Genomic DNA, 13,152 nt, shown 5'->3' with positions numbered 1-13,152 from the left:
TTTCTTACAAATGTTTTTTTTTTTTTTCATAATTTGTTTCTTTTGTGTGTTAGAATGACATTCTTAATAAACATGTATAAATCCACTAAGCATTTTTTGTTGACTGTGAATGACAATCACTAATGTTGTATATATTTTTAAAGATTTTTTAAGCAGAGGAATGATATTTGTGACCAGAGAGAAAGGATTGATGGCCTCACAAGACCCTATATTTGAGAATTGTTGCTTTACACTATTGTTAGTATAATGAGAGCAAAATGATTAAAAGTACAAAGCAGGTGCAATAAAATAAAATTAACTTACATAACATTATCATTTTTGTACATATTGTGCTAGAGAATTCCATTAAAGTTGTCAAAATCACCGCATTTTGATTAAAATTTTGGCCATCAGCTTTTTTGAGCAAATAGCAAACATTTCTGGCCTCAATACCATTTTTTTTCAAAATTACAGGTTGACAGATCTGAATATACAAGAAGTAAAACATGTCTAAGTATTAATTAATACTTAGTATTAATTGTAGACATATAAATTCCCACTGTCGTCTGTCCTTCTGTCTTTCCTTAATCTCAAGAAGAACGGAGTTAGATAGATAAAATCTGAGATCAGATATGGAAACCTTAGGTGCGGGAGGCCCCAGTTAACTGTATATGAACTTTCAATGCAAACCAGAAGTCATGTTATTTGAATTCAAAACTTTTACCCTGAAAGCAGTTACTAGATGACTGGCACAACTCTCTTGTTAAAGGAAAAGTATGATATTCAGGGGCAAGAGTAAGGTTGCCACCTTTTTAAAATCGCTGACCTGGACGGCAGGTGAGGTTTGTTCGAACAGAAGTTCCTGACGCATGCGTATATCATTTTGCAATGCAAGGAATAATTTGCAGTGCATGCTGGTTCTAAATCAGTTACAGTTAGCGAGTAGGGAGACTTGGATAGGAGTTACGCAAGTGACCTAGCTCTATTGGATATTGAGGTGTATAAGATTACAAATGAATCGTACAAACAAAAAAAGAGAAAAAAACGTCGACAGCTTCCGCACGATATCCCCGGCGGCGAGTCGGATGGTAACACTATTCCGTGCTTATTTCAATAGGTCCGAATCGTAGGTGGTCGAAAATATGAAATATTTTCACTGCGCCTATGCTAGTTGTAGACGTTATGTCTTTAAGCCAACGACTACCACACTAGTAATTTGGTACACGGGGGAAGAAATATATGCGACGGTTTGCATATAATTTTGTACATATTCATTTCAACTTGCACNTATTGTGATTCAGATTTATTGATGATGATGATGATACTGATTGATAACTTATTCATTAATGCAAGGTTGCGTTAATAAATAAAGTTAAAACCTTGCGTTAATAAATAAGTAATATTTTTCTTTTCAAATAATTCAATACTATGATTAACAGTTTTATCAATATTTAAAGTAGCTTCAGTATATCTGTGAATCACCACAGTGTATTATTTGGAAAAAATAGATAATATGAACAAACATGGACTATGAGATGAAGATATGGACAAATAACAGTGGAGGAAGTTAAAATTCTTTATTATACTATTCAATAATATTTAAATTTTTCTATATATGAGGTTTTAAAATGATTTTTCCATGTGTTTAAATATGAATATTTAAGACATTTATTATTAATACACCAGGTAATGAAAATGGCAATGTATTCGAATTATGTTACTGTAGGAACATTTTAAATTATCTAAATATTAATCTAAAAATATTTTAAAATACAAGGATTTTTAGTAGAAATTATGTAGTTTTATGCACATTTCTTCTCATAGAATACCTAAGAAATTGATCTGCACATAAGTTTACTCAACTATGAACTACAATAAATAAAAATTTTTGCTGAAGTTTTACATTGGTATGCACATGCATAAGTCTATTTTTTAAATAATTAAAAAGCTGTTTTCATTTCCTAATTTATATCTTCGCAATAGCTTGGCCAATTTGAACACAACAGTCATTTAAAGTTCTCTTCATTCACGTAGAAAATTTCATCAGATTTTTCCAAAATGTTTTTAGTTTGATAATTATGCTATTTATCAGTCAAAGATTTCCAATGTGCATATGAAATTTGAAATTATTGTAGTTGATTTGGTCTGAAAATATTTTAATTATACTGTTTAATTGTTGAAAGTACTCGCATGCATTTGAATTAGGAGAAGCTTCGGTTTCTCTAGTCTGCATCTGTTATAAGATAGTCTCTCGGTCAAAATTCAATTGTTTATTTACATTTCAAAAGTATACTGTAGTTTCTGTTATTGATTTCTTTAACATTGATTTAAGAAGTAATTGTTTTTAGAATTTGAGAATTCTCTAAATTTATAATTAACACAATACTGGATATATAAACAAAAAACAACTCACACAGTCAACCAAAATCCAGCAATAAAACAGTTGCGTGAATGTTTTCATCTACCTTCCAGTAGACAACTTCGGGTGGAATATTACGAATGTACGAGAAAATTCTTCATTTAGAATCGCACATAGTAGATGTGGCGCCTGGCTATTGATGGGTACAGATGATGTCGTAGAATTTGCGTCAGATGGAACATCGTCAGCTGGATGTTGATGAACGTAAAACTTCCAAGCCGGGGGAATGATTCCGCGCCCTCGTGATTAACGGCATGCTTCTTTACTGAAGTCTTGTAGATCTCATACTTCTCCAAGTGTCATAAAAGACACTTTGGAAAAATTTGAAAAAATGCTTACCGATCTAAAACATCAGTGAAAATTTTTATTCCTTGTAGTCCATATTTGAGTAAACTTTTATGTTGGCTCTTTTTTTAATGTTGTTTTCAGACAAATGGTTATAAAAATTATACTATTTCATTTATTTGGAATAGACAAAATATAGTTATACAAAATAATAATACGGTGTATTAGACCCAAGAATATTTAATATCTAAAATACAATAATAAATCTCTCTACAGAATTTAAAGGCAAATCTTCTGGGAAGTACCATAGGAATCATAAGTTCTTCTCTTCATCTTGTTGCTGTAGGTAGTTTTCTTTGCTCTCATTTTATCTGTTTATATACTAAACTTTTAATATTGTTTGCGCTTTTAGTCATTTCTGTTAATTTTCTAATTTTTGTTGCATGAGAAGGTCAATCTTATTCTTCAATGCTAGTTTACTTATTTGCTTTAAAATTAACACTTCTGCCTAATAAATAAGGATTTTGAAATTTTAATTCAATATTATATGTTTTGATATATTGTCTATTTAACATAAAACTCTTGCAGGGAATTGCCAGTCACCTGGTTGTCCCTATCATGCGGTGACACTTATAAGCGGTGATGGCATTATCAACAAAAATAGCTTGGTCCAGCTAGGACCGTCCTTAGGAATGAGAAAATCCAGCAGTTTAGAAAGTCTTCAAACCATGGTTCATGAACTTCAGAAAAGGGAAGAAGTGAATGAATCCATTTCCCATCCTGCCACCAGAGTGATTAGGGGCCGTGGCTGCAACGAAAGTTTCCGTGCAGCCGTTGACAGATCTTATGAAGCACCGGTTGCAGAAATGATGGAAACATGTAAGCTCTAAAAAACATTTAAATATTTATTTACATGTACATATATCCCTCGTTACATACAGTCTCACTATGATTTCACTGTAGTGTGATTCAAACATTGAAATAGATACTGAGTTACATCACCATATTTCTTCATTTATTATTCAACTGTTACACGTGCAGAGGTAGTGTAAATGTTCAATCTTTCTTAGCAGCAACATACTATTTGTCGTCATCAATAATTTTTAATAACAGTAAATACTGATAATTTCTTACAACTATTTCTTCAACAGCATGGAAAATTGTTAATCTATCAACTTAGTACCTATAAAGCAGTTGGAAAAGATTATTTAAATCAACTGACACAAACAATAAATCTAAATAATCTCAACTAGACATAAATACCAATAAATCGGCAAAAATAAAAGAAATAAAATGAAAACAAATGTTTTCTTTTGTTTTAAACGGTCATCCTCAGATTCGTAGAATGCAGATATAAACGAATGTATTTTTTAAAAAATAGAACAGAAATTTAAAGTTGTGTATGTCATGAAATACATGCATGTCTAACGAAGCATTTAACATCGTGGATGATACATTAAGTAACTGTTTAAAAAAAGAGAATTTTACAAAACATAAAATACATAACCTAATTCGAGACTTACGGGGAGGTCATAGAACACCCCGTAAGTCTCGAATAATGGGTGTTATTAAATTTAACTTGAATATCATTATCGTCGGCAAATGTAGCTAGTGCAGTTGTGGAGAGACCCTTCTGAATAGTATATTGATGCTCTTTAATCCTCATTTTTTGGTATTGAGCGAGCAGTGGCTCCAATATATTCACTACCCCATGATCATGTAGAGAGATATTATAGATCCCAGGCTTGCAGCTGCTATGCAACGGGTCCTTATAATTTCCGATACTGTCCATCTAAAACAAAAGAAAAGAATTTTATTTCTTTTAATTTTGCTGGTTTATTGGTATTTATGTCTAGCTGAAGTTATTTATATTAATTTATACTAGTAGTTTCGTAGAGATTGTTAGTTGATTTTACAATTGATTAAATTACTAATTACAGATGTACTAATTGTAAAAGATAAATAAATACCTTTCTTTTTAAATTTTAACTAGATAATTTTTATTTTTGAAATGCATTCTTATTTTGCCTTTGTAAAAGTTAACATATTTTACTCAGTTTCACTTTATATTAAGCCTTCTTAGAACCAATTAATTGCATAATGTGAGGGATATTTGTATTTAAATACAGTATGTATATACATCAACCAAAGCCAAATATTATCGGGCTAGAAATGGTTATAATACTAATAACTCTAATGCCAAATTGTCTATTAAATTATTAGTATTATGGCCGTTTCTAGCCCGATAATATTCGGCTTTGGTTGACGTATAGATTTAAATGTATCGGGTATAGTAAGGATGTTTGATTAAATACAGTATGTATGTATGTATGTATGTATGAGTATTTACAAATAGTTAATTTAATTAACATTAATTTATATTTATATGAAAATTGAATCGTCTTCAAGTGCAGTTGTTGGTTCAAGTTCATAAAAATCAACACAAAATCCATAATTAAAATACATAAATACTGTATAATAAAATGAAAATTGAATTTACTATAACAGTTGTGAAATTGAACACATTATTGCTAATTGGGCTGCAGTTTGAAAATTGTAGACCTATAAATTCCCACTGTCATCCATCTATCTATTCATCTGTCTTTCCTTAATCTCAAGAACAAAGTTAGATAGATAAAATCCGAGATCAGATATGGAAACCTTAGGTGCGGGAGGCCCCAATTAACTATGTACGAACTTTCAATGCAAACCAGAAGTCACGTTATTTGAATTCAAAACTTTTACCCTGAAAGCAGTTACTAGATGACTGACACAACTCTAATGTTAAAGGAAAAGTATGATATACAAAAGAAAGCTACTACTAATAATTTGAGGTGGAAAGCATATATTTTAAGTGAAATAAATTATTAACTGTTTAATAATAATCACATATTATTCAAGATTTATTTGAAGCCTTTTTTACTTATTTAGTGGAGGAAGAGAGTGAAAGTGGAAGTTCAAGTTGTCAGGTTGCAAATGTTCTCAGTCGACCCAATTTCATTTCTCATAATTCCAGAATGGCAGAAAACAGTACTGTTCAGGATGAAATTATTGATCCTTATCAAAGAAAAGACATTAAAATAAGAAAGAAAGGAATATTTAAAGGTCTTGGATCTGTTTTCAAGTAAGTACTACAAATTAAAATATTGGAGAGTTTTTGATATTTTAATATTATTTATATTGAATTTTAAATGATCGTTATAATGAATTAGCAGTAGTAATATAATTACTTGATTTCTTAAAATTTTATTCCTTTTTTTTCCATAATGTTATGTGCCGAAATTGGGGTGCATCTTATGTGCTATAAAATCTGGTTTATCACTGCTTCATTAGTGTTACATAATTATTATGATATAACACAAAACAATCCCCAGAATATATTGGGATGTATTAATGCTACTATTAATAATTAAATATTAAGTAATTTGGCCTAGAGATAGATTGAAGGATACATCACTGACTAAAATATAAATAACTCTAGATGCCAAATATTAATGAAAAGCTAAGCCATACAATTGTCTTTAAGTATTACAGAAAAAGATTTATTTCACAAGTACTTTTGACAGCATGTAATTGTTCTCCTCAGGCAATATCATTCATGAAGAACAGAACATTTGAATTCAAGAGATAGAATATTTTCAAATTGTTTTCCGCACACAAGCATAGAACTTGAATTACATATATAAAAGAAAAAAAATTACAAGATTATACAATATTAAAAAAATAACAATGATATACAAGGAATAACACTAATAGAAGTGACTGAATTAAAATACAAAATATAAATGATTACCAAAATTTAAACAATAATACATAATAAATAAATACACAGCAGCACCATTGATGATTTAAGATGTTTTATTGTAACCTTACGATTTTAGAAGGTTTAAACAGCACTATCCACAGCTCTGGTATGTCAAGTGTGGGAGAGTTACATGACAACATTAATATAATGAAAAGTGATTCCCATATAAACAGTATTCTTCGGTCCCACAGCATTTTAGAAGCAAACTTTGTGACTAAACTGGATCAAAGCTACTCTCCATCAACTTTTTAGTTCTGTTGTACACCTGTTATGTAAAACATCTTCATATGATGTTCTTCAAGACAGAGGCAGAGCATTCTAGCATTGACTCCAGTATATAATAGTTTCTACCCAGTTAGCAGATTTTGTAAGAGTACAGCATATACTCCAGTTTTTCAAAGAGTGCAACCTCATTTCTATCATTGGAAAGGATCCTGCACAACATGTCATGGGGTGCTAGTGGTAATATATAACCAAACTTCTTGAAAACCTGGCAAATATGTAAGGAAGGAGGACCTAGGTATAGAATGGCTGGTGTTGTGAAAACCAATTGCTTCTTACGATACAAAGTGGATTGTGAAAGTAACATGCCTTTGACACAGTCGACTAGATAGTTAAACTTGACCAAAGAATTTCCAGTACTTCAAACTACCAATTTAACAAGGGAAAGCTCCTCATTCACAAGTGTTTGTGTAGAAAAGAGAGAGAGAGGGAGACAATACCATAAGGACAGCTTTTATAATAGGTGACCTGCTGCTATGGAAGATGAGTCACCTTCCATAAAGAAGACAACTCATCTTCCAAAGAAATAACTCCTCTCTTTCTCCTCCTCCTCTATCTTTCACTTGAGCCATCAGCACTCCTGACTAAAGTAAATGAAGTTACAATACAGTATTTTCATTTTATTCCATTATTTACTTTATCATTTTTTAAACTATTATTATTATGTTGCGAATATCATGCTCAGCTGTGCCAAGTGCTATGCCAGACTAAAGTCAAAGCTTAGCTACCCAAACAAGTGTTAAGCTGTGTTATGGTATGTGTGTCGACATCTAGAAACTTCCTAACAATGCATTTGATATTGCAGCTTTCTGTAGTGCCATGTATATGATTTTATTAATATTTAATGCTTCTAGACTTTTGTGTAGTGTATGTGGTAAAACACCAGTAGAAGAGAGGACAAGTACAATAAATACCTTATCCATCCTCCATATCTGTCTTATATAAGTGTTTGGAACAGAGATAGTACATCTCTGTTCCAAACGCTTATATGTTATATGTACTGTATTATGTAAGCAATCTCACAGATATTTGTCAGTGGGAGTGATGGCAGGTCTATTGTGATGAATTGTTTTATATGTGATTATGACTGTCATTGTATATTTTGTGTGTGTCATTTTCTAATACTGCTTGTGGAATATATTTGTAGTATAGTACCTAGGTGTTTAATGATCTGTGTTTGTATGCAAGCTCTTGATGTGTTATGTTTGCTGTTTGATTATGCCTATGTAAATAACCTTTTTGTGCCAAGAGCTTGCAACCAGAGGTTATATGTTGTATTGTTTCTGGCAGTGTGTGGCATTTTCTGCAAGAGTCATTTGCTGCAAATGCCAAATTTTCTACAGTTTTTAGTGTTTATGACCTGATCTTTAATGGTAACCATAAACTTCTCAGTCTCTCCAAACAGACAGTTCCTAGTCAGCCAGTAGTTTGATGCAGTTTTGTCAGCATAGTCCTGAGCTAGTGCTTTTTGGGTCCATAACTACTTAGTGATGTCTGTTATTTATGTGTTGAACTATATCCAGGTGCTCAGAGTATAAGTTTAAAGGTATGTAGTTACTGTTTGCCAGAGTTATAGCTTTATGTAATCTTGATGTTTCTTGTTTTTTGTGGAAAAACTCTTGCAGTGTCAGAATTTGTTTGTAGTGCAGGCTAATATTAGTCAGGCTATAGCCACCTTCTTTACAAGATTAGTCTTTCTACAGATGATTTATGATGATATTGTTTATGTTTAGTAAGTGTTCTTGTTTTCTTTTGGAAGTGCTCAAGATTTGTGCATATCCCATGCATAACTCCAAAAGTGAAAGTGAGTACAGGGACAGTACAGTAATACCTCAGTTTTCATTGACTTTGGTTATTGTCGGTTTCAGTTTTCATCAATTTTTTTCGCGAAAAATTTGTCTTGGATTTTGTTAGTGTGCTCAAGTGACCTCACTGCTAATTTTGTGAAAACAAAGGATGACCCACACATTTTCCGGTGCAGTGTGGAATTATTTCTCGTTGTGTGAACATTACCATGCGACGGCCCACCATTGGCCAACGGTTCCATTCCCTGAACACTGGGAGTTCAGTTGTGGGTTTGCGCTTTGCCAGGGTGGGCTGGCCATGTGAAGTTTTCCGGGTTTTCTCCACGTCTGTAACACCTGAATAGGGGCCAGTTATCCTTAAACAGATTTCCCGGAAGGCATTATTCCCCTTGATACGACCATCATAAACGCATACAACTACTATTACATGACAATTATGTCACACTTTACCATGGGGCGATATAGGCTAGAAGCTCATATCCAACTAGCTTCTATAAGACAAGACATGTGTCTAGCTGAACAATTCCATTGCTGTCATCTTAATGCTAATTATCTTATCTATAATCTTAATGCTTTTATTTTTATGCTAATTAGTCTTTTATGTTAATTTCTTATTGCTTTTAGTATTTAACACTATATTAATTCTCTATAAAATGTGTTTTTGGTATGTATTTTGGAGTGTCTAGAACAAATTAATTGTTTTTACATTGATTCATATGGAAATAATTGCCTCGGTTTTTGTTGGTTTCGGATTTCACCAATTGTTTTCAGATGGATTATCGACGAAAACCGAGGTATCACTGTATATGTAGTAATAGCTTTAATAGTATGTTTTACATTTAGGTGTGTTCTTAATACTGATTGTAATCTGTTCCTCATATTCGAGTGGTTAATCTTTGTTTTATCTGTGTATGTTCTGTAAGTTTGGCTAGTTAGAATCCTAAATATGTTTAAAATTTGCTCTTTTATAGATTTGTTAATATCTCCACTTCTGAGTACAAAGTCTCCTTTCTTCAGAATTCCTTTTTCAACGTTCAGTGTTTTGCATTTGTTCACACTAAACTCCATTTGTATATCATTTGAGTATGTGTGTGTGTAGTTTGTAAAAGATGATGTAACTGATTTTGTATGGAGGTGTAAACTTTGATGTTGTCCATGTACATAAAATGTGATAATATGAACACTGTTGTTTTGTTGTGTCTGATATTGTAACCATATTGTGTTTTGTTCAATGTGCTAGATAAAGGGTTAAGTGCCAGGCAGAGCCAAAGAGGACTCAAGGAATCTCCTTGAAAAATTTCTTGCTTAATTTATATTGGATTTGTTGTTATGTGAGAGTTATGGAGGTTAAGATGTAATGTTGTTTGCAGTTGTAAGTTCGCTGACCTGGTGGAGATTGGGGACTTAAAATACCACCTCTCGGACACCAGTGTAAGTTTGCCGACTTTTAGGGGAGGATTGTTAATCCCCATCAGGATGATCTAGGGATGTTTGTGTGTTGGCGTGGAGGAGGAGACAGAGATGACAAGTATCTTAAAAAACCCGTTTATTTTACATAAAAATAAACTTACACTAAGAAATAAATATTTTCTGAATACAATTGGCTGGTTGGAAGTTAATAGCGTCGATGCTGTCTTGTTGTTCACTTTCGAGCGTCAGTGTTCTTTTAGTTGTTTATTGTCGAGATTGCCCCGGGGCAGCTTTGTTAAACAGTTCGTGAGACTCCATTGGTTGGCATTGGCGCAGCTTCGGTATCAGTACAAAGACAGAAAGATTCGTACCAAGTGTGCTGACACAGTGCTTCCGATTTTCACTCTCTTAGTGTTGACTCTTCGAATGCCTCCTGCAAGTGTGTTGTGTCCTTGACAATCAGGGATTACATCAATCTCTGTTCTCCCTTTTTTGTCCATCCTGATTGGCTCCATGTTTGTCCCTAATCGAAAGACGCGACCTGTTCAGGTCCCGAGAAGGTTGGTGTTGCGAGGAATATACCCAACACCATCTGTTAACTCTGGATGGAAAGTGTTGATGGGACTTTGAACTTGCACTCATTTTATCCCATTGTTGTCTAATCTTAGAATTTTAATGACCTGACACAATGTCCCCTTTTATAATTAATCTTTCCCCTCTTCAGGATTTTCTATGTTCTAATTATTTGTATACAAGCACCTTGTCAAAGGTCCATCTTTACTGGAGGATGCTGGTTTATATTTATTGCATTGTATCTTACATTAATAGTATTTTTTTTCTTGTCTCGGTTTCATATGACTAGCACAACTGACTCTGATCTTTGATCAATTTTTAACAATGGAAGTTTTTTTCTCTCTAGTTTTGTTTTAATAAATTTCTAATATAAATGTTTAATTTCAACCCTTTTTTTTGGGACCTCGCACAGTGAAGCATGGTAAATCAAAGGAAACTAATGAGTGGGGGATGAATTTTGTATATGCGAAGTGTGTGGGACACTGTCGAATGCTTTTCTGTAATCAATGTATACCATATGTATGTTTTTGTGTTGCTTATGAACTTGTTGTAGTAAAACAGAGTCAATGAGTAGTTGTTCTTTGCTATCTTTGTGATTTCTATGGCAGCTGTTTTCTTCTTCTGTAAGAATGTCATGTTCATCAACATGATTACATCTTGCATTGCAAACAAAATATACAAAATCTTGTAAAATGTTGGAAAACATGTAATTGGTCCGTACTATGGAGGGTCTTTGGTGTTGTTGTTTTTTAGAATTAAACTGGGCACTTTTGGGGTTTGGAAATGGATTAATTCACTTTACATAATTCTTCATGAAAGAAATTGCTTTGAAACTCAAACTTTCTGTAACTCGAACACCCTCTAGGAACACACTGAATTTGAGTTCCGAGTACCAGTGTATTTTAAATTAAGAAATTGTTCTTATATTAATAAAATAATAATAAATTAATTAATTAATCTATTAATTTGAAACTGAAACTAATTTAATATTTTTCTTAGATTTGGCAAAAACAAAAAGCTTTGTCAAGAGAGTGTTAAAAGATTAACAAAAGAGGAATTAGAACAAGAAGCTGAACGACTGAAAGCTAGATTAGCAGCTAAAGAAGAACAAGAAAAGTAATTCTTATATTCTTGAATTCAATATTTAAAATTTATATCATTGAGTTATTTAAACAGAATTATATTTTTGTCATTATTCTCTTTTTTCTATTTAACATCTACAGTATATTTGTTCTATTGAAAATTAAGCAAGTGAAAGTCTGATTTATAAGAAATAGTTTAAATAAAATACAACACAAAAAATAACAACTCAATAAAATTACAAGAAATAAAAAGATAATAATTTCCTGCATATAATGAACAGTGACCTATACCCCTCAAAAATTGCTAGAATGAAAACAAAACTTGACTTATCCCAAAACTATTCCTTCTTTTAATTATTACTTACTTCACAACTGGGTGCATAAGTAGACACTGGCATCTTTAATATCTTCAGGAATATCTTACACATCAATACGCATTTCAGGCATATGCCCCTCTTTCGTCGGCTATTTTTTTAAGACATTTAGTAAAGAGGTGCTAACTAATACATACATTTACAGTTAAAATTTCCTGACAGTGCACTGAACAGCCACAGTTGGGTTGTTCAGTACACTGTCAGGAGGATAAAACCCATAAACAAAGTCTTTTTCTGGTTCTAAATTTGGTGTTAATAGTACTGAAAAATTTTTATGCAATATTAGTAATGTTAATTTTTACCCAAATTATAGAATGTATGGTTGTGGGGATATCTGAAGATCGTATCTAAAGAGAAAGGCATACGAACTCTGCCTGAATTGAAAGCAAGCATAACATACCATATTGCTGCAATTTCTCAAGAAACCTATCGGGCTACTGTTGAACATGCTGTAGGTGCTTTGAACGTGTGATCGACACAAATGGCTTGCACATTGAACAAATGTCGTGAATAAAAACCTTTTGCGTGTTTCCATTTTGTTTCTCTTGTTCTTCATACGCCATTTTTTCACCTAGTGGTAGAAATTTGAACTAATTATTTTTTGCATTTTCCTTTTCCCATGATCCACATAACGTATATACCAAGTTTCATCGAAATATGTCAACAAGAACGGACTCTATACAGGTCTTTAATTATAACCACCCTGTATTTAATTAATAACTATACAAAACATTTAATTACAAGTTGAAACATTACTCTAATAATAATAATAATAATAGAAGAAATAATAATATACAATATATTAGTTTAATTTATGTAGAAAATATTTTTTGAACAGATTAAAAAATTATGAAAATGTTTGACATTATCATTAGCCCAGAATTAAGACAGTCGATAGGTAATGATTTACATAAACCAACAATAGTAAATAATAATGATCTTTTGTAAAAACAGTATATAGTATATAGTATTTAATTGCAGTTGTAAATCTAGTCATACATATATTAATGAAACTGGCTGCATAATGTTATTATGTGCAGTACATATTGGTGAACATGTGAGAGCAATTAAGTATAATTATGCATTACATGTAACCATTCAGTATGTGTTTTAATTAATATGCATAACTTGTTTATTT

The 13,152-nt window shown here is 32.1% G+C and overlaps 1 protein-coding gene across 1 annotated transcript in view; it reads left to right on the top strand.

Moving 5' to 3' along the window:
- Window positions 1-13,152, top strand: part of LOC111635886 (partitioning defective 3 homolog) — a 43,432-nt gene that overhangs the window by 25,443 nt on the left and 4,837 nt on the right. Inside the window, exons 15-18 of the mRNA XM_023381008.1 lie at window positions 2,960-3,025; window positions 3,272-3,562; window positions 5,615-5,807; window positions 11,558-11,674. Of these exons, the coding sequence (XP_023236776.1) occupies window positions 2,960-3,025; window positions 3,272-3,562; window positions 5,615-5,807; window positions 11,558-11,674 (667 nt within the window). The remainder of the gene's footprint in view (window positions 1-2,959; window positions 3,026-3,271; window positions 3,563-5,614; window positions 5,808-11,557; window positions 11,675-13,152) is intronic.

The sequence above is a fragment of the Centruroides sculpturatus genome, unplaced genomic scaffold, assembly GCF_000671375.1.
Source record: "Centruroides sculpturatus isolate CEXI.00-Female unplaced genomic scaffold, Cexi_2.0 scaffold933, whole genome shotgun sequence".
In the NCBI taxonomy this organism is placed as follows: Eukaryota; Metazoa; Arthropoda; class Arachnida; order Scorpiones; family Buthidae; genus Centruroides; species Centruroides sculpturatus.
Note: the sequence above shows the minus strand (reverse complement) of the source record. Positions and strands in the feature narration are given on the sequence as shown.